Here is a 17,486-nt window from a genome sequence, read left to right on the forward strand (position 1 = left end):
CCCCTCCTCCTCCTCCGTCTCTCCTGCCTTCAAGATGCACTGCCAAAAGTGCCGCCAGCCGTTGAAGCTCGACGGCTCTCTCGACGACCTCAACCCAGCCGCATATGATCTTCTCGTCTGTGAGTAATGCTCTCTTGCCGTCGCTTAACGTATCTAACGCAGTTGCTCATCGCCTTGTCGTACAGCCGCAACATCATCTCCAAAAACAGCGATCAAGCCCTCGAGCGCGCAACCGTCGGCACTCCAGGAACAGGAGCAATCGCGAAAGTCTCTCTACGACAAAGTCTCTCAGAATGCTGGCGCGCCGACATTCAAGCGGTACCGTGGCGGCCAGCCCCGCGACAATACCATGTCGTTCATCTACCTCACGGAGTCGCAGGTTGGGCATCCTCTGCCGCCCCAGCAGCAGCAAAAGGAACGAGCAATTATCCCTCCTCGCCGACGAGCCTCCAGCACAAACGGAGCCCCCGAAGACGAGCCCCAGATGGACATGGGGCATGACATAGACAAGATCAACCGGCTATTCGAAATATTATCCGCCAGGTCCGACATCGATCACCCGGTCTGTGTGGACTGTACCGAACTGCTGGTGGAGGGCCTTCAGAAGAAGCTCGATGCCGTATCCAAGGAAAGGGACGCCTATGTTCAGCACTTGAAAGAGGTGCAGAGTAACCAGCCGAGTGACGAGGACGTCAAAGCCTGGAACGAAGCTCTGAAAAAGGCAGAGAAGAATAAAACCGCTGCAATGGAAGAGCTGAAGAAGCTGGAAGCCGAGAAGGATGCACTGGATGACGAGATCTGGGCATTAGAGGAAGAGTCACGCCAGCTGGACAAAGAGGAGGAGAACTTTTGGCGGGAGAGAAACGCCTTTGCCGCGAAAATGGCAGAGTTCCAGGCCGAGCGCGACAGTGTCAATGCAAAGTATAACAACGATTCGCAGCTGCTCGAGAAGCTACAACGGTCCAATGTCTACAACGACACTTTTTGCATCAGCCACGATGGAAGCTTCGCTACCATCAACGGCCTGCGCCTCGGCAGGCTCTCTAATAAGCCCGTGGATTGGCCAGAAGTCAATGCAGCTTGGGGTCATGCGCTGCTCCTGCTCGTGACGGTTGCCGATAAGCTCGGGTATAAGTTCCAGGGCTACGAGCCGGTGCCTCTGGGAAGCACCTCCAAGATCATCCGGTACGAGGCGTCCAATCCGGCGTCCAGCAGGCTTGGCGGAAGACCGATGCACGCACCTCCAAAGAAGCATGTGCTAGAGCTGTACAGCTCGGGAGACATGCCGCTTGGGCTCACGTTTATGCATCGCAAGTTCGACACCGCCATGGTTGCTTTTCTCGAGCTAGTCCGCCAGCTAGGTGTCTTTGTCCAACAGCAAACAGAATCAACGGGTGTCCCCTTGACCCTTCCGTACAAAATCGAGGGGGACAAGATAGGGGAGACCAGCATCAAGCTCGGCATTGCGCAAGATGATGGATGGACCAAAGCATGCAAACTCACACTTACGTGCTGCAAGTTCCTGCTGGCCCACGCCAGCAATGTGACTTCGAGTGCGAGGAATGGCGCCTAGAGCAGTGAGACGAGAAGGCGGCCTTCATGGCATCAGCTCATCATGTTATGAGAGAGCAATTCGATCCCGTTTTGTTCTACCAGCATCCTTACGGGATACCTCGGGTATGTTGCCTGCCTCATTTCTCGTTGTGCCCTCAAATCAGTCCATCTTGTCCATTCCGTCTTACATTCAGCGAATGCCGTCTAATCTCAAGAGCCAGGCACTGTCCGCTCTGCGAAGCGATTTGCGATGCCCAAGCGACATATGCCAGATACAACGGCAAAACAAGCAGATCGAATGAAACATAAGCATCCTGCCGGGCCCTTACGCGATTAGAAGAAGACGGCTTCTCCCTACCAATGAGTATATTACAGGAGGCAGACATCCTGATTTCATAGTCACGGGGGCGAATAGATCTTCCTTGCACAGCAGTTTCACGCCGCACAACTTGTCTGTCGCCAATAGCCATTTCAACTTGGCGATTTACGTGGTCTGACGGAGCTTCAATCCCTCAGGATGTTTGTGAGATGCTCCTTCAGCCCCCAGGCGGGCAGCTGCATGAGAAATGACAACACAGCACTGGTTTGGGCCAACGAGCGGTGCAGTTCTCAGCCTCCTCCAGGCTTCCTCTCTATTCGAAACCTAGCCGGCATTCGCCCACACTGCAGGCCTGTGATGGTCCGGCGATTGTCGTGCATAAGGTCTAGTCCAGATTGATGATCTCATGGCATCGTTTGCTCTCCGCGGGCTGAGCGTTAGGCAGACAACCTCACTAGCCTGGCTGGGCTGCGACCAGGAGCTGCTGCCTTGGAGCAACCCTATGGGTAACACATCACATACTTTTCCTGCGTCAGTGGTCAGCATTTAATCTGATGAGCTGAGAGTCTTGGTGGCTATAAAGACGTCTGTCTGTCTGCTGCTATCAAGCCAAATACTCTGTCTGATCCGTGCCACTTCTTCTTGTCTGTCCCCGTATTCGCCCATCAACTTCCTGGTTTGCTTTGCTTCTTCATACTCATCTTTGCAACCCCTGTTCGTGTAATACAGCGTGGACTTCATGGCCGGCCCTCGCATCGTCCGGGGTTTCGAACCTCGTGCACGCTCGTGCCGAGATGATGACTCCCGCGAGGACAGCATGAGCGATGGCTTCGAGGAGCTGGGACCGCGCAGCATGCTGCCCAATCCGCGACGGCTCAAGTACGCCGTCGACGGTGAGGTTCCTGACGTTCTCTATACCCTGAACCATGTTTCCCACTCGAGACGATTCCTTGGGCGTAAGTTTCAATCCTCTTACTATGTTGATGAATCAACTGCTGATCAACGTGACTGGCAGGCCTGCGAAGCTCCAAGCCCTTTGAGAATGTGACTTCCTATGAGATCAAGCACGATGAAGCCGACGAGGGAGGCGAGCTTGTCAAGAAGCCCGTCTTCGAGATTGTGACCACTGTGTGCATTGAGGGCAGGCCTGATGATGGCAGGCGCATAGTGCATCCTCGTCGAGGACACCCTCAGATGGAGCGCCCCATTACATCTGCCTTTGACAATATTGATTATCGAAGTGACGGTTATTATACCGAGGAAGAGCAGTACTATGACCCGCCGGGAACTCCCCAAGCCGAGACTCCATTGATGGTCATCTACTCGGAGCACCTCATCAATGCCCTTCGAGGCGTCGTTCGATACTACCCAAACGTCAACCTCGGCGGCAAGACTGTTCAGATCACCGCACCCTATCGCGTGCTGTATCATCACCGCCAGGAGCTGTCCGAGTACCGCGAAAACCACCCCGTTGGACACAGCGCTGAATACATTGAGACAACAAACCAGCACATCGATATCCTCCTCAAATTCCTCGATGAGAGCTTCAAGGACGAGATCAGCAAGGAAGAGGAGCGTCACCAGCTCGAGACGCCTACAGCCACTTTTGAGCACTTCTGGCTGCTTCTTAAGCCTGGCGAGGTCATTTACACTAAGAAACACGACATTTGGACACCATTTGTCATCAGCAGTGTCAATGTTGGAAATCGCTCCCACGGTAACCTCGACAATTACCGAATCGGCTGCTGGCTGCTGGAGTCTAACGGCGTCAAAGTTGGTCGGTTTATGGAGAGCCATGTTGTCACGCCATGGCCGGGTGAGCAAGCCATAAGCTCCCTGTCGGTCATTCCTGCGAAGTTCTGGAAGGAAGACCTTGTTGCTCAAGGTAATCTCACGATGCGTGAGAAGCTCATCGAAGAAGGCAAGCTATACTGGGAGCTTTTGAAGCGACCTACTTATATGGAGTACGACGGCCTTCTTGTCAACTCAGGCTCTGGCAGCAGGCTGCCTGGTGGCCCGACTGGCTTTATGAACGGCCGTGTCATATGCGATGCCTCGGGGTTCGACAAGTACTATGATTCGGCTCCTGATATGGAGGGCAGGCGATATCCTCTTCCTGGACGCCGCCGTGTAACTCAGGCCGTCCCGAACAAAGACTTCCTTCCTCAGAGCCTCCCTCGATGCGGCTGCACTGTTTGTGATGAGGGTCGTGTCGTGGAGAATGATGGTCCGTATGTCGGATTCGAGGATCTCGATCCTCTCTGCGACACGCCTCCCAGCAACGACCTCTTCTTCTTTATTCTCAGCAAGACAATCCCAGGATTCATCCTAGGCACTCGCCGCTGGGGAAACCTTCACATCGCCAATCTCAGCCCTGTCAAGCCTGATAAGGAGGCCTTCAAGTATCTCGTCCTGGACGACGACATTAAGATGACGGTGAGAGCCCTCATCGGCCAATATACCACCGGAGTTGACGGCCAGGTCGCTCCCTGGGGCAACGACTTTATCCGCAACAAGGGCGAGGGCCGCATTTTCCTGCTGCACGGCGCTCCAGGTATGATACCACAACCTCTTAAGAAGCGCAGAAAATAGAGCTAACAATTGGACGCAGGCGTTGGCAAGACGTGCACCGCCGAGTGTATTGCCGAGCTGACCAACCGGCCGCTCATTGCCCTCACGAGTGGCGACTTGAGCGTCGACGCATTCCGTGTTGAGTCCAACCTCAACTACTTCCTGGAGCTGGGCCAGCGCTATGGAGCTCTGGTCCTGCTTGACGAGGCCGACGTCTATCTCGAGCGCCGCCGCGCGAAGAATATTTCGCGCAACGGCCTCGTCTCCGTCTTCCTCCGCGCCCTGGAGTACTACCGCGGCGTTCTCTTCCTCACCACCAACCGCGTGCGCTCCTTCGACACCGCCTTCCTCAGCCGCATCCACGTCGCGCTGCACTACAAGAACCTCGGCGACGAGGAGCGCGAGCGCATCTGGACTCACAACTTTGACCGTCTGGATCGTGACTCCCGCGGCAAGATCCGCGTCGCCATGGCGGCCCGCGAGTTCGTCTGGACGAGCCAGGAGGTCCGCGCGCTCAAGTGGAACGGAAGAGAGATTCGCAATGCCATGCAGACGGCGCTGGCGCTGGCCGAGAGCGACTCCAACGAGGAGGGACTTCAGACCATCACCATTGGAGAGAAGCATATTCGCGCCGTGGTCAAGATGAGCAAGGGCTTCAAGGACTACATCAAGTCGGTTGTGCCCGCCGGCTCGGATGATGTTGACTATGACGGGGATAGCGATGATGGGGCTGCTAACTAAATGGCAGTGATGATGGCTTCAAGGTTTGAGGTACCAAATTATTTCCACGTTTGTCAACTTGGATATGTGATGAAGATGGAGCGCCAACGCCCTTCCCGGTTTCTGCTGTGAGATTGGGATTTTATGACTTTACGAAAGAACGCTATTATCTAGTACACAGACAGCTTGATACCAATGATGAGACACGGAATCATGGCCATTCAAAGAGTCTTTTGAATATTCTACCTAGTATGTGTGCAAAAATTCCACTGCTGAGTCTGACTGCAACATGTACCAGAAGATGAAAGATGCCCATTGCAAGCACCTGTAAAGCACATATATAATCAACGAAATTCACCTCTTTTAAGCCCCATTCCAGTGTAACTTTTCGACTTCCAACCCCTAATGCTCTCACGCACTCATTTGCCCAAAATCGTCTCGCGCAGCTTGTCCTTCTCACCACTACTCTCGCACATATCCCTAAACACACCCCCTTCCTTCTCCCACAACTCCTTCGGCGTTCCAAACTCCGCCACAACACCCTCGCTGAGCACGAGAATGCGGTCAAAGTCGGCAATCGTGCTGAGACGGTGCGCAATCACGATGAGTGTGCTGTCGGTAAACTCCTCGCGGATGCTGCGCTGGATGAGCGTATCGGTGGCCATGTCCACGGCGGAAGTGGCCTCGTCGAGCACCATGATCTTGGGTCGAGATACAATGGCCCGAGCCATGCACAGGAGCTGGCGCTGGCCTTGGGATAGGTTGCCTCCGGACTCGGCAATGCCGCTTGAGAGGTCGCGGAAGATGTTGACATTGGCTTGAGCGGCGGTTGAGCCAGCGGCAGAGGATGGCTCATTGGCAGGTGTCGCCGGCTGCGAGTCGACCAGGTGAACGCGGTGAAGTGACTCGCGCAGCTCCTCGTCGGAGCGCTCGTTGAAGGGGTCGAGGTTGCTCCTGATCGTTCCAGAAAACAACACGGGGTCCTAAGAGTTTCACACGTTAGCAATCTGCGTAGGCAAAGAATCGATCTAAATCACTTACTTGAGGAATGATAGCCAACCGGGACCGCAGGCTATGGAGGTCAATCTTGGAGATGTCTACGCCATCAATCAAGATGGTCCCAGAACGAGCCTCCAGGAAACGGAAGAGCGCCAGAGTAAGAGATGACTTTCCAGCGCCGGTACGGCCAATAACACCGACTCGCTCGTTGTTCTTCACGTTGAAAGATACGCCCTTCAGCACGGCCGGTAAATCTTCAGCATAACTGACGACGAGGTCCTTGACCTCGATGTCACCTGACGTGGGCCAGGCCGCGGGAGGCTTCTCACCATCCAGCGGTTCCGTCTGTAGGTCTGCGTATTCAATGACACGCTCTGTAGCATTCATGTCCAGTTCCAGGCTGGTGTAGCTCCAGAGAGTCATCAGAATGTTTCCAGAGAGGTCGACAGCAAAAGCCAAAGTGAAGCCAGCCATGGAGGCGTCAATATAGGGAGACAAGGCAACGACGACACCAACGATGGAGCTGAATGCAGTACCAATCAACGCCATACGAAAGCTCATCCAACGATTGAACAGACTGCCGTAGATACTCACGGCATCCCAGGCATCAAGATGGCCATGCATACGCTCCACATATACTTGAGTCTTCTGGTAGGCTCTGAGCGTCGCTACGCCCGACAATGTCGCGTTAAACTGCTCAAAGACGGGTGACTTGGAGGTACTTTCAAGCCGCTTCATCGGTCTGGCGCCAGCCATGTACTGTTTGGCAACAGCGACAGCGAAGAAGACTAGGACGAAAGCCATGGGGAGAATAAAAGGTGACACGAGAGTAGCAGCAATGCAGACGCCGACCAAGCCCAGACCACGCCACAGCAAGAGTCCAAAATCCATGTTGATGCGGTTGTCGATGATGTCGAAATCGGCCGTGAGACGGTTCAGAATGCGGCCGACGGGAACTGTGTCAAGCCAACGCAGCGGAGTTCGTAGGACAGTAAAGAGAATCAGGTTGAAGAGGGTCCTGCTGGCCCTGATACTCATGATGAAGGACCAGATGAAGCGCAGCGTCCCTACGAATGCACTGGCGCCTGAGAGAGCGACATAGATCAACAAGTAGTAGGACAGATTGCGGTCCGCCGACTCGGTGTTCAGCAGGCCGGAAGCAACATGGAAAGGACCGTGTTGGAAGGACAAGCTGTATGCAAGGCCATGCTTCTGCTCCACTTCGAATGCACGCATGCCATCAGCTTGCTCTTCGCTTCTTTCTGTCCAGATCTTGACCCACCAATTCCGAGCCAGATTCCCTGCCTCAAAGCTAGAGAATAGAAGGGCGAGGACGATCCAAAAGAGCCAGCCACCGCTGTGCCGGAGATAGGTCAGGTAGATCCGGCTCTTGACCTTTCCCTTGTCGCGAGTTTCCTTCTCGACAAAGTCTTTGGCGGCCTTATCTTTGCCTGGTTCTGCTTCGGTGGCGCTTCCGCTTGATTCTCCATCAACACCAGCAACGGACGCCTCTTCGGAGTTGACGACCGTTGAGGCATCAGCGGCTGCTTCTTCCTGCTGAATTTCCTCTTGCGTCTGTTCATTGGTCTTGATCCTTTCCAGGATGCCGTCCTCAGCAAGTTCAGATGTCAAGCCAGCGTGCAGGACAGTGCCTTCGCCAAGTTCAACCAGATACTTGGCCTTGGACTCAACCAGTGCGACATGATGAGTAACCAGAATCCGAGTGCGCCCTTCACAAATGTCGCCGGTGATACACTTTTCAAAGATGTGTCGACCAACATGAGCGTCAACAGCGCTGAAGATGTCGTCCATGACCAGGATCTCGGCGCGTGAGTAGATGGCTCGGGCCAAGGTAACTCTCCATTTCTGGCCGCCGCTGAGGTTAATTCCATTGGCTCCAAGTTCAGTCTTGTCGCCATCAGCCAAGATCTCGAGATCCTTCTTCAGTGCGCAGGTTTCGATAACCTTCTGGTATCGAGCTTCGATATAGGGGAGACCAAACAGAATGTTGTCTCGGAAAGACGCGCTCTCGAGCCAAGGTGTCTGAGCCACATACGCAACGGAGCCCGGAAGAATCCAGTTTCCCGGATGAGCTTTGTGGTCGTTTCGCTCAAGAGCCGATACGGTAGGGGGTGCGTAAATGGCGCCTTCAAGAAGATCTACTTCGCCAAGAACAGCGGAAAGTAGCAGACTCTTTCCAGTTCCCGTTTTGCCAGAAATAACAGAAAGCTCGCCGGCGGGAAATGACAGATTGACGTTCTTGAGAATGAAGCGCTCTTCATCGGGCGTTTCGACATCAACAGGCCAGGAGATGGTGGCATTATCGAAAGCAACATCCGGGCCATCAGATACAACTTTCTTCATCTCAGGACCACTGAGGTATTTGTCAATTCGCTTGATTGAAACGAGTGTATCGACGGAAGCCGTAAGAAGTTCGGGAAGAGCTGAAAGAGTGGCTTCCAGGCTCTTGAAAATGCTGATACTGACAAAGGCAACCGAAGGTGACAGATTGCCGTGCAACAGGGCGTAGACGGCGAGCGAGGCAGCCGCAAGGAAAATCGGGCTAATCACCCAGCAAGCGAACAGCACAGAGTCAGCCATGAAGGTCTTCTTCAAGGTTGTCAGCTCTTTCTCTCTGGCTTCCTGGATACGCTTCTCCCATTGGTCCTCCAGAGCCGAGAATTTGATCTGACGAATGCCCAATAGGGCCTCGTTGACAATGGCCAGCTTGGCATCACGGTTCTTCATGAGCTGGGCCTGGTACTTCATGTAAAACTTGGTGGCGTATGTGTTGACCGGCATGACGAGAGCCCAGGCCAAGATGCCGGCAGCAAAAGGCAAGAAACCGATCAAGCTAAGAAGGAAACCACAGTATACGAAAAGATTCGCCAAACTGCTGATGATGAAAAACTGGTAAGACGCAAGGTTAGAGACGTGGCGAACATCAACACCAACGAGGTTCACAATGGCCTGGCGAGACTTGAGAACGGTGTCTTCTTCCTCGGATTTCTTCGCGTTGTCGTCGCTTTCGGCAGCATCCCCATCCGGCTTTGGCGTTTCTTTCTCCGCCATTTTGACATTTTTGCGCTTCAGGGATTTCTCGAAGACAAGAGCCGAAAGCTGGCCTCGGAGAGGGATGGACGTCTTGTACATGGCGAACCAGTTGACCCATCCTTGCAGCCACTGTACAGTTGGTATAAGTCAGCTTGTGTCTTCCAAAGTCTTGACAAAGAGTGTTTGCTTGTTCGTACCTGCGTACAAAGAGTGAAAAGAGCAAGGGAAATGATGTATGCCAGTATCTGACCCATTGGACGTTCGCCTGAGCCAGCGCTGCGTTCTAAGAGCTCAATCACGCGCAGCATGGCCCAAAACGGCCCCAGGCCGACAAACGAGCGAGTGATGGTGACAACCCATTGGAGTACAAAGAGAGGTAGATAAGCCCGAAGAAGTTTCTTCAGCAGCGTGCCCTCGAAGTGGAAGTTGTTCCATGCCTCGACCAAGTCACGGGCTCTGAAGTTGTGATCCGGTCCTGGAATGTCCTTTTCATCCAGATCGCCCTTCTTTGACGCCAGCGCTACCAAGGGTTTTCCCCAGGACCAAGTAAATCGGCTCAAGACAGATGTTGTGAACTGCGCATCTACCGGTCTGTCCTTGTAGAAGACGACGGGTCGTCGCGGGATCGAGATATTGGCAAATAGCAATGGGACCGCGACCGCCAAGCTGACCAGCCGAAGAACGAAGATAGGATCATTCTTCGTAACGCCAAGCTGCACAGCGTGTAGCGACTGAAGAATGATGACCAGGATGCTGATAAATGTCGAGCCGAATGCCCAAATGCCGAGATCATGGGCTTTGACAGGGGCTCGGTGGGCAAAGATGCAGACAGCCTGGATGGCAATGGCAGCCTTTGAAGAACTGTTAGCCGCTTTGCGAATCACCTGCGCTATTTGATGCTGCAGGAATGATTGGACTTACAAGAGCAGCAGTTACCAGCCAGTTGGAAATAAAGAGGTCGTCTTGGTCGGGACGAAGGGTAGACAGAATGGAGAGGGCCAGGGATGGACCGAAAGTTGCTAGAGACAAGACAAGTATAGCAATCTTGGGCCACTTGTTGGAAAACGAAGCAACAGCCTCGGGCGTACTCGTGCCGTCAACATCCTGGTAGAAGTTGTCCTTGGGGGTTCGATTGCGAATCTGGTGAAGAAGAGCAAAGACACCAGGCAGAGACAGAAGTCCAATGACGGTGGCACCGGCGATGGAGGACGGCAGCACCCAATGGTCCAAGGGGGCCTGTTTGGCGATGGCGCCGAGGACAAGCTGGTGAGGCATCACGGCGAGAGTCGCTCGCCGGCGCACCGGTCGGAGCTCAAGGCGACGAAGCTGGTGCGATTTATTGAAGCCGATAGCAGTAGCAATTCACGGACGTCAGTGGGAGGTTCAATGACCACGCAGGATGGATTGCGTAGAAGCGGAGCGGAGCGCCTCTGTGTCCACAGCCAAGCAAAAGACGCAAATCAATATGAAAAGGAAGCAGAACGATGACAGCGATAAGAATAAAATTCCAGATGAACCAAAAGCGATGATGCGTGGTAGTTATCAGCGTCCAGTCAGCTCGCGTCACGGGAGGCCAAAGCGGTTTATCGCAGGAGCGCCATTCCCAAGCTGCGATATCCACAGCACCCGCAGGCTAGCAGATGCAACGTCGAATCCTCCAAGCTTGCAAGCTGCTGCATCTCCTGGGATACCCCGGCCGGGTAGCGCATCGCAGGCCCGTTAGGAGCAGCAGAGGCAGCCGTTCTCCGTGATTCCGCTCCGCATGTAGTAGTATCTGGCTGGGAGGTGTGGATGTTGGCCTAGCCGTTGGTTCGATCAGGATTCAATTGCGCATTTGGTTGCGGCGAGCCAGAACGAGCTTGGGCAAGGGTCCAGGACGCTTGTCTGGACAGAGAAAAGCTGCACTTTTGATAGGCCCAGATGGGAGAGTCGTTCAGCCGTGCCTTGGAAGAGCCAAGCAGGAGGATCATCAAGATGTACCTGTGATTGCCGAAAGCAGCTCTAAGGTTTGGGTAGCTGGTGGTGCATATGCCTCAGGCTGCCACCGTTTCCCGCAGAACCGTGTATATTATCGTCTGCTTTTCTCCCTAGGCAACAACCTGAACTTGAAGGCGGCAAGAAATCCTGCAAACCCTCAACCTGTATCCTGCCATCACTATCTATCTGCCATTCTGGTGCCTGAGCAAGGCATCAGCATCAGCATCCCCAAGGAGCATGACACACCGAACATGCCCCTATTCCGGGCCGAAAGAGGCAGCCAGACATGCGAGACGGCAGCATATCGCGAACCCGAGATCTCCCAGATGCTGGCTGATGCTTAGCCTCATCAAAAAGCCCTTGAGCAACGCCATCATGAGCGCCACTGATTGGCTCGATGCCGCCGCCACGGGCACTCGGACTATGCCACGCTGTTGAGCTGTTGCGGGGAACGACTTCTCGCAGGGTACTCCGTACTCGTAGGAATACATGTAGATAGTCGACTCCGGAACGTCTATTCCAGCGCTTTTGAAGAGCAGCATATACATAGGTGACTCTGAAGGATGTCATTAACCTTCTAAGTACACATTATCTGCAAAAAAGTCCGGCCCATGTGGCAATTACACCGTCTTTTTTTTTTTTTTTTTCATTGTTCCAATTCGACTCCCGAGACAGAGACTCAAAGAGCGGATTCCCCGTCGTATCCGTGCCATGACAGCGGACATTCACGTCAATCCTCACCGCTCTCTGCTTGACTAATGCAAAACGCTGATATGCAACATAGTATGTGTGTCTTTAGATCAACTCACTTCATCAAGGTGTTCAACGGTTGTCACCGTATATACCTTTCTATTGGCTGCAATAATAAAGCAGAAGCTTTTGCTGCGGTCCAAATCTCATGGGCCCGCATACCTAAGGAGGTAGCTTCCATACGATACAGGTACCAAAGTCGTTAGCTTGTCCCGCGGCTCACCAAACAGTCATCCGGCGAGCTTGAAGAACTTCTGGGTGCGGTACCCCTCGTCTGCCTGTTTTGGATCGATGGTCAAGGCATAGTCTTTGTTGAACAAAGGCTGTGTAAAGCGATCCCCTCCATCATGAGCGCCGAAAGATTTCAACGAAGCAATTTTCAGCTTTTCCTAGCTGCATGCGCAGTGGTGGTTAATGTGTCTCAGATGCCGTTCGGGCCATACCTAGACAACTCGGAATGAAAGAAGACAGCACCCAAGATAACGGCACGCATGTGCCTTCCAGCCGGACGTCTAGCCACCAACCTTTAATATAACCTGCATGCAAAAGGCCTTTCGGAGGGCTGCCTAATTTGTCCGGCCGTGAAGTGACTCACATGACGCACGTTTTGTTGTTCAGTGGCCGCCTAGCAGGCTGATCGCATCGACGTGCCATCGCCTATCTCAATCGCCAAATGTTCATACCGTCTGTACCGGTGCGTCGAATTCACCAACGCCAGCTGCGGTGCTGTCTTATCGGATAGAGATACTCGTAGTATGAGCGGCTTCCTCCAAGGGTAGCACGGCGTCACTAGACGTCGTGGCTAGTATTATATGGGCTTTACCCAGTCCTACCACAGAATAGGAGGATATGACGGCAGCCTGTTGTAATATCCTGGCCACCTGACACACAGCATAGGACGGAACCTCTTCGTCCAGACCAGGCAGTTGTTATGCCGCTTCATGGGAGCACGAGGCGCTGGCTGCTGATGATTGGCTCCTTGGTGATTGGCTCCTTGCCCTGCCGCCTTTCAGCCTTAGTCTGACGACTAGTTGTACTTTGTCGAAGGATTCAACTTGGTCTTGTCTGCGGGCAAACCATAAGAACACCACGCCAGTTTCTGGAGCCGTCACCCGACCGACTGGATTTCCCTGGAGCCGAATGAGAGATCTCGCTTAACTCTGTTATAAAGTGCCAGTGTTAGCGGACGATGGAGGAACGGTTGCGGCAGAATAGATGTCGGCTTCGCTGATCTTTGTCTCGCCTAGGAGCATAGGGAGGGCCGAAAGAGACACTGATCCTCTCCATCGTCGATTCCACGTTCTGGTAGCCTTGTAAGTGTCCAAATCAGGCCTTTTCGAAGGGTGCTCTGGCCCGAGGGGCTGATTCCATGTCAGCACTTCGTGAATACTACGCCGTATGTGCGTTTGCAATACAAGGGTATGCTTGATGTCTGTAGCGATTCGTCTCGGTCAACGCACGTCCGTTCGCTACAAACTATGCAATGAGTTTGGAGGTCATCACCACAATCTGCCAGAGTCACGCTCTATGGACAATAAAAGAGGGAAGCGTACGCGTATAAGAGTGAGAGAAAGAGAACGACGCCCCCAAAACGCATGGCTCAGTAGTCCGTCTCGATGCCGGCGCCTGGGATGATGCAGCGCCTCTGTCAGGCCAGCCGAGTGCCAATCACGTTGTTCCGTGGCTTGTTTGCCCGGCTGATTGCAGAGCAGCCGGTGCGGCGCGATGCAGGGCGTCGAGGCTCCATGTGAGATGCGATGTCCAAGGCTTCGTATGTGACGAGGGCAGGCCAATCAGCAGGGCAGAGACAGCGGCAGACTGACAGGCATCTGACACTGGGCTCTTGGCTATTCGTTTGCCTCGCAGGCGTAGAGCCAACATTCCTCTCGGCTGGACGCTCAATGGCCAGAGTTGGCTCGTCTCTTGTGCCCCGGTGATACTAATAGATCAATAATAGTCCTACTTGAATGTGTGTGTTTGTATTCGTACGACTGCCGGCGGTATCCAGGCTGGTCGTCGCGGTCCTCACATCATCGCATGAGGCTGCTGCAGGACAGGGGTGGCAGCATGAAGGGAACCCACGGCACAGGGCGGTTCCTTGGCACCCCTAGAGCCTCCATACGGCACTGTAACCTCAGCACCTGCAACAGCGCTGGAGGGCAGCCCAGCCCCCCAAACGACACTGGACAGTGGAGGGCCGCAGCCTCTGGCAGTGGAGCCTCGAGCCCACTCCCAGTGCGCTGATCACGCTGCTGCCGCCCCTCGATTTCAGCCGGGCCGGCGCCATAATAATTCCACGCCCAGCAGCTCTGAAAGCTCTCCAAAGGTTCTTTGTCGCGGGCCAGCCTCTTTTTTCCATCTCCCATCGCCCATCCTTTGACCTTTCGACAACCTCGAGCCTCTGCCGCCAGCGTCCTGCATGCGTTTGCGACCAGCTGCCGGCCAGCCCGAGCCTTCAAAAACCGTCTCGTTTCCTCATCCGGCTTCCCTCAGCATTCGTCTACCTTGCATCGCATCAACAACGCCGCAGCGCAACCATCGTGATCTTGCACCGCCTCCAAGCGCAGCTCCAGAAGCTCCTCCATGCAGCTTGTCCAACAGCCGCCCTAATACGACCGAGTCAGGATGAAAGCCTCGCCGCTCATCATCAATTGGCATGATCAGAATGCCCCGATTTACTCGGCCCACTTCGAGCCAAACGGCAAGGGCCGTCTAGCCACGGCTGGTGGTGACAACCACGTGAGGGTCTGGAAGGTCGAAGCCGACGGCCCCGAACGCAAGGTCGAGTATCTCTCGACGCTCTCCAAGCACAACCAGGCTGTCAACGTGGTGCGATGGGCTCCCAAGGGTAAGTATTGGCCATCTGTCGATACAATTGTTGATATCCAGCTCCAGAGAACTAACAATGGCTGCCACTTTCAAAGGAGAGACGATTGCCTCTGCCGGCGACGACGGCAATGTCATCCTATGGGTTCCCAGCGAGATCCCAACCACCAACTTTGGATCGGAAGGCCTAGATGATAAGGAGTCTTGGAGAGCCAAGCACATGTGTCGCTCTAGCGGAGCCGAGATATACGACTTGGCATGGTCGCCAGATGCCGTTTACTTCATCATCGGGAGCATGGATAACATAGCTCGAATCTACAACGCCAGCTCAGGTGTGTACTTGCAATGAGGATTGTCATGCTACATGCCATGCCATGTACCGACAGCTAACACGATGTCATCAGGAACCCTCGTCAGGCAAATCGCCGAACATAGCCACTACGTGCAGGGAGTGACTTGGGACCCGTTGAACGAGTACATCGCAACCCAGTCGTCCGATCGATCCGTCCACATCTACTCTCTCAAGACAAAGGACGGCCAATATACCTTGAGCCAGGACGACAAGCTGCCACGGCTAGCGAGCCATATCAAGGCAGATCTCCCTCCTCGACGAATCTCCTCGAGCAGCCCTGCGCCGCCCGAGTTCGGTCACCGAGCCCAGCTGTCCACCGTGGACTCAGCTACGTCTGTGGGATCACCGGCCCCCTCAGCCCCGAGCACTCCTACTTCCGCCCCTCTTCCCATGAACCCGCCGAGCGTGATCAGTCACAGTCGTCGGTCTTCAATTTCGTCTCGCCGCTCGGTCTCCCCGGCGCCTTCTCTGCCTCTCCCCGCTGTCATGCCTATGGAGACGTCGCCGAAGCCTCACCATTCGCTCAGCACCAATTGGGGGCTGGGGGCGAAGAACGCAAGCCTCTACGCGAACGAGACCCTCACGTCTTTCTTCCGACGACTCACGTTTACTCCTGACGGAAGCCTTCTGCTCACGCCATCCGGGCAGTACCAGACACAGCACCAGACGGACAAGGACGCAAAGCCAACCTATGAAATCATCAATACAGTCTACATCTACACTCGAGGTGGCATCAACAAGCCTCCGATCGCTCACTTGCCAGGCCATAAAAAGCCATCCGTTGTTGTCAAGTGCTCTCCAATCTTCTACACCCTCCGCCAGTCCCCGCCGGTGACCAAGCATGTCACCATTGACACCTCTTCCGCAGAAGATACCATTCCTTCCCTCCCGGACCCGGTTTCCAAGCCATCAACAACGCCATCTGTCATGGAGCCTCCCCCGCTACCCACAGCCACTTCGAATAGCACTGCTACTACTGCTGCCGCCGCCGAAGGGACTGCTCCTTCAAAGGGGACAGCAGCCGAGACCAGCGCCTCAACGCCAGGACCCAAACCCGCCTTTGCGCTTCCGTATCGGATGGTGTACGCAGTTGCCACCCAGGATTCCGTCCTGCTATATGATACTCAGCAAAAGACTCCGATATGCATAGTTAGCAACTTGCACTGCGCGACCTTTACCGATCTGGCTTGGTGCGTATATGCTGCCGCTCGAATCTTGGAGGAAAAGTCTTTGAAATCGTAGGCTAACTCGTGATACCAACTAGGTCAACTGACGGACTCACCCTCATTATCTCGTCGTCGGACGGGTTCTGCTCCACGCTTACCTTTGCGCCTGGCGAGCTCGGCGAGGTTTACAAGGGCGAGGTTGGCGCAAAGGCAGTCTCGGCCAGCCAAAATGCATCCACCCCGACTCCCACGGCCAACTTTGCCTCTCCTTCCCCTCTCCCCAGCGGGCCGCAGCATCAGCCGCGCAGCTCGGCAAATTCGTTCACGGCGCCCTCTCCGCCATCTGCATCGGCGGCTCCATCCCATCGCCCATCCTCGCCGGCAAGGTCCAACTCCACGTCGTCTGTGGCCACACAGCCTTCTGGTGTTGTGAGCAATCCGCCGCTCATTAGTGGGAGTGTGCCGTCCATCACGGCCGCCAGCTCCGGCAGGGTGACGGGCGTGCCGTTGACCACGCCTCCGGAGACCCCCAAAGTGATCCCCGGACCCGAACCCGTGGGAGCTGCCACTACTGCTACTGCCGGCGTGAAAAGAGACGCCGACGAAGCAGAGAAGGACGATGGCAAGGAACCCAAGAAGAGGAGGATCGCTCCAACTCTGATCTCCAAATCGTGATGTCCCTTTCCCTTCCTCCTGCTTGTCTTTCTGGTCTCGATCCCCTGTTGTTCTTTTATTGACTTTTCTATCTTTGTGCCTTTTTGGAGCGAGTTATTGTTATTCTACGCGATGCCTCGTCGCCTTCCGGCGGAGCTAGGCATTCGACGTCGACGAGATGAGCAACGTGGTCAACCAATGATATATATAGAGGGATGATGGTAGGTGCCGACTTATCACTGGCATAGACTGGCGTTTTGCGATTTGGCGTTGTCTGTTTTGTTGGTTCCATGGCAGCAGCTGAGTCCTGCACGAGGTTGCGTTACATTCCATTGTTTGTGACTAGGATGCCAGGCTCTCTGCTTTGTCCGCTCTCTCGGTTTTTTTTGCTGGATATGGGCGATTTGCCCAGTCATTTAAGAGGGAGTAGGCAGAATCGATATGGGCAAAAAAATGCAGCAGCACGGTAGTTTATTACCCAAGTAGTTAATCTTAGAGAAGCAAAATCTGAATGAGGGACCTAATCGACGTATGCCTTGCAGCA

At 54.4% G+C, this 17,486-nt stretch overlaps 4 protein-coding genes across 4 annotated transcripts; 3 read left to right on the plus strand and 1 right to left on the minus strand.

Moving 5' to 3' along the window:
* Nucleotides 1-34: 34 nt before the first annotated feature.
* Nucleotides 35-1,573, plus strand: BBK36DRAFT_1113302 (APG6-domain-containing protein; the record flags this gene model as incomplete). Its single annotated transcript, XM_024889895.1, has 2 exons — nucleotides 35-119; nucleotides 186-1,573. The coding sequence occupies 2 exons, from the start codon at nucleotides 35-37 to the stop codon at nucleotides 1,571-1,573; spliced, it is 1,473 nt and encodes a 490-aa protein (XP_024752149.1).
* Nucleotides 1,574-2,690: 1,117 nt separating this feature from the next.
* Nucleotides 2,691-5,185, plus strand: BBK36DRAFT_1113181 (P-loop containing nucleoside triphosphate hydrolase protein; the record flags this gene model as incomplete). Its single annotated transcript, XM_024889880.1, has 3 exons — nucleotides 2,691-2,829; nucleotides 2,889-4,427; nucleotides 4,485-5,185. The coding sequence occupies 3 exons, from the start codon at nucleotides 2,691-2,693 to the stop codon at nucleotides 5,183-5,185; spliced, it is 2,379 nt and encodes a 792-aa protein (XP_024752150.1).
* A 398-nt stretch (nucleotides 5,186-5,583) lies between these two features.
* BBK36DRAFT_154624 (P-loop containing nucleoside triphosphate hydrolase protein) lies at nucleotides 5,584-10,585 on the minus strand (the record flags this gene model as incomplete). Its single annotated transcript, XM_024897628.1, has 4 exons — nucleotides 10,139-10,585; nucleotides 9,415-10,050; nucleotides 6,206-9,346; nucleotides 5,584-6,147 (listed from the first exon to the last, which is right to left on the minus strand). The coding sequence occupies exons 1-4, from the start codon at nucleotides 10,490-10,492 to the stop codon at nucleotides 5,584-5,586; spliced, it is 4,695 nt and encodes a 1,564-aa protein (XP_024752151.1). The 5' UTR covers nucleotides 10,493-10,585.
* A 3,680-nt stretch (nucleotides 10,586-14,265) lies between these two features.
* On the plus strand, nucleotides 14,266-17,450 carry BBK36DRAFT_1134574 (WD40 repeat-like protein). Its single transcript, XM_024892355.1, is given in 7 exon segments — nucleotides 14,266-14,439; nucleotides 14,453-14,792; nucleotides 14,869-15,102; nucleotides 15,175-16,312; nucleotides 16,387-16,993; nucleotides 17,044-17,296; nucleotides 17,329-17,450. 4 exon segments carry the CDS (start codon nucleotides 14,570-14,572, stop codon nucleotides 16,961-16,963), a joined length of 2,172 nt encoding a protein of 723 aa, XP_024752152.1. The 5' UTR covers nucleotides 14,266-14,439; nucleotides 14,453-14,569; the 3' UTR covers nucleotides 16,964-16,993; nucleotides 17,044-17,296; nucleotides 17,329-17,450.
* Nucleotides 17,451-17,486: the final 36 nt, after the last annotated feature.

Source organism: Trichoderma citrinoviride (assembly GCF_003025115.1).
Source record: "Trichoderma citrinoviride strain TUCIM 6016 unplaced genomic scaffold BBK36scaffold_3, whole genome shotgun sequence".
NCBI classification, from domain to species: Eukaryota; Fungi; Ascomycota; class Sordariomycetes; order Hypocreales; family Hypocreaceae; genus Trichoderma; species Trichoderma citrinoviride.

What these genes read in the sequence shown, in the direction of transcription:
- BBK36DRAFT_1134574 (XM_024892355.1), top strand. Translation starts at nt 14,570, where the DNA reads ATGAAAGCCTCGCCGCTCATCATCAATTGGCATGATCAGAATGCCCCG. An exon ending in GGTGCGATGGGCTCCCAAGG is followed by an intron (nt 14,793 to 14,868) that starts GTAAGTATTGGC and finishes CCACTTTCAAAG; the next exon opens with GAGAGACGATTGCCTCTGCC. An exon ending in AATCTACAACGCCAGCTCAG is followed by an intron (nt 15,103 to 15,174) that starts GTGTGTACTTGC and finishes CGATGTCATCAG; the next exon opens with GAACCCTCGTCAGGCAAATC.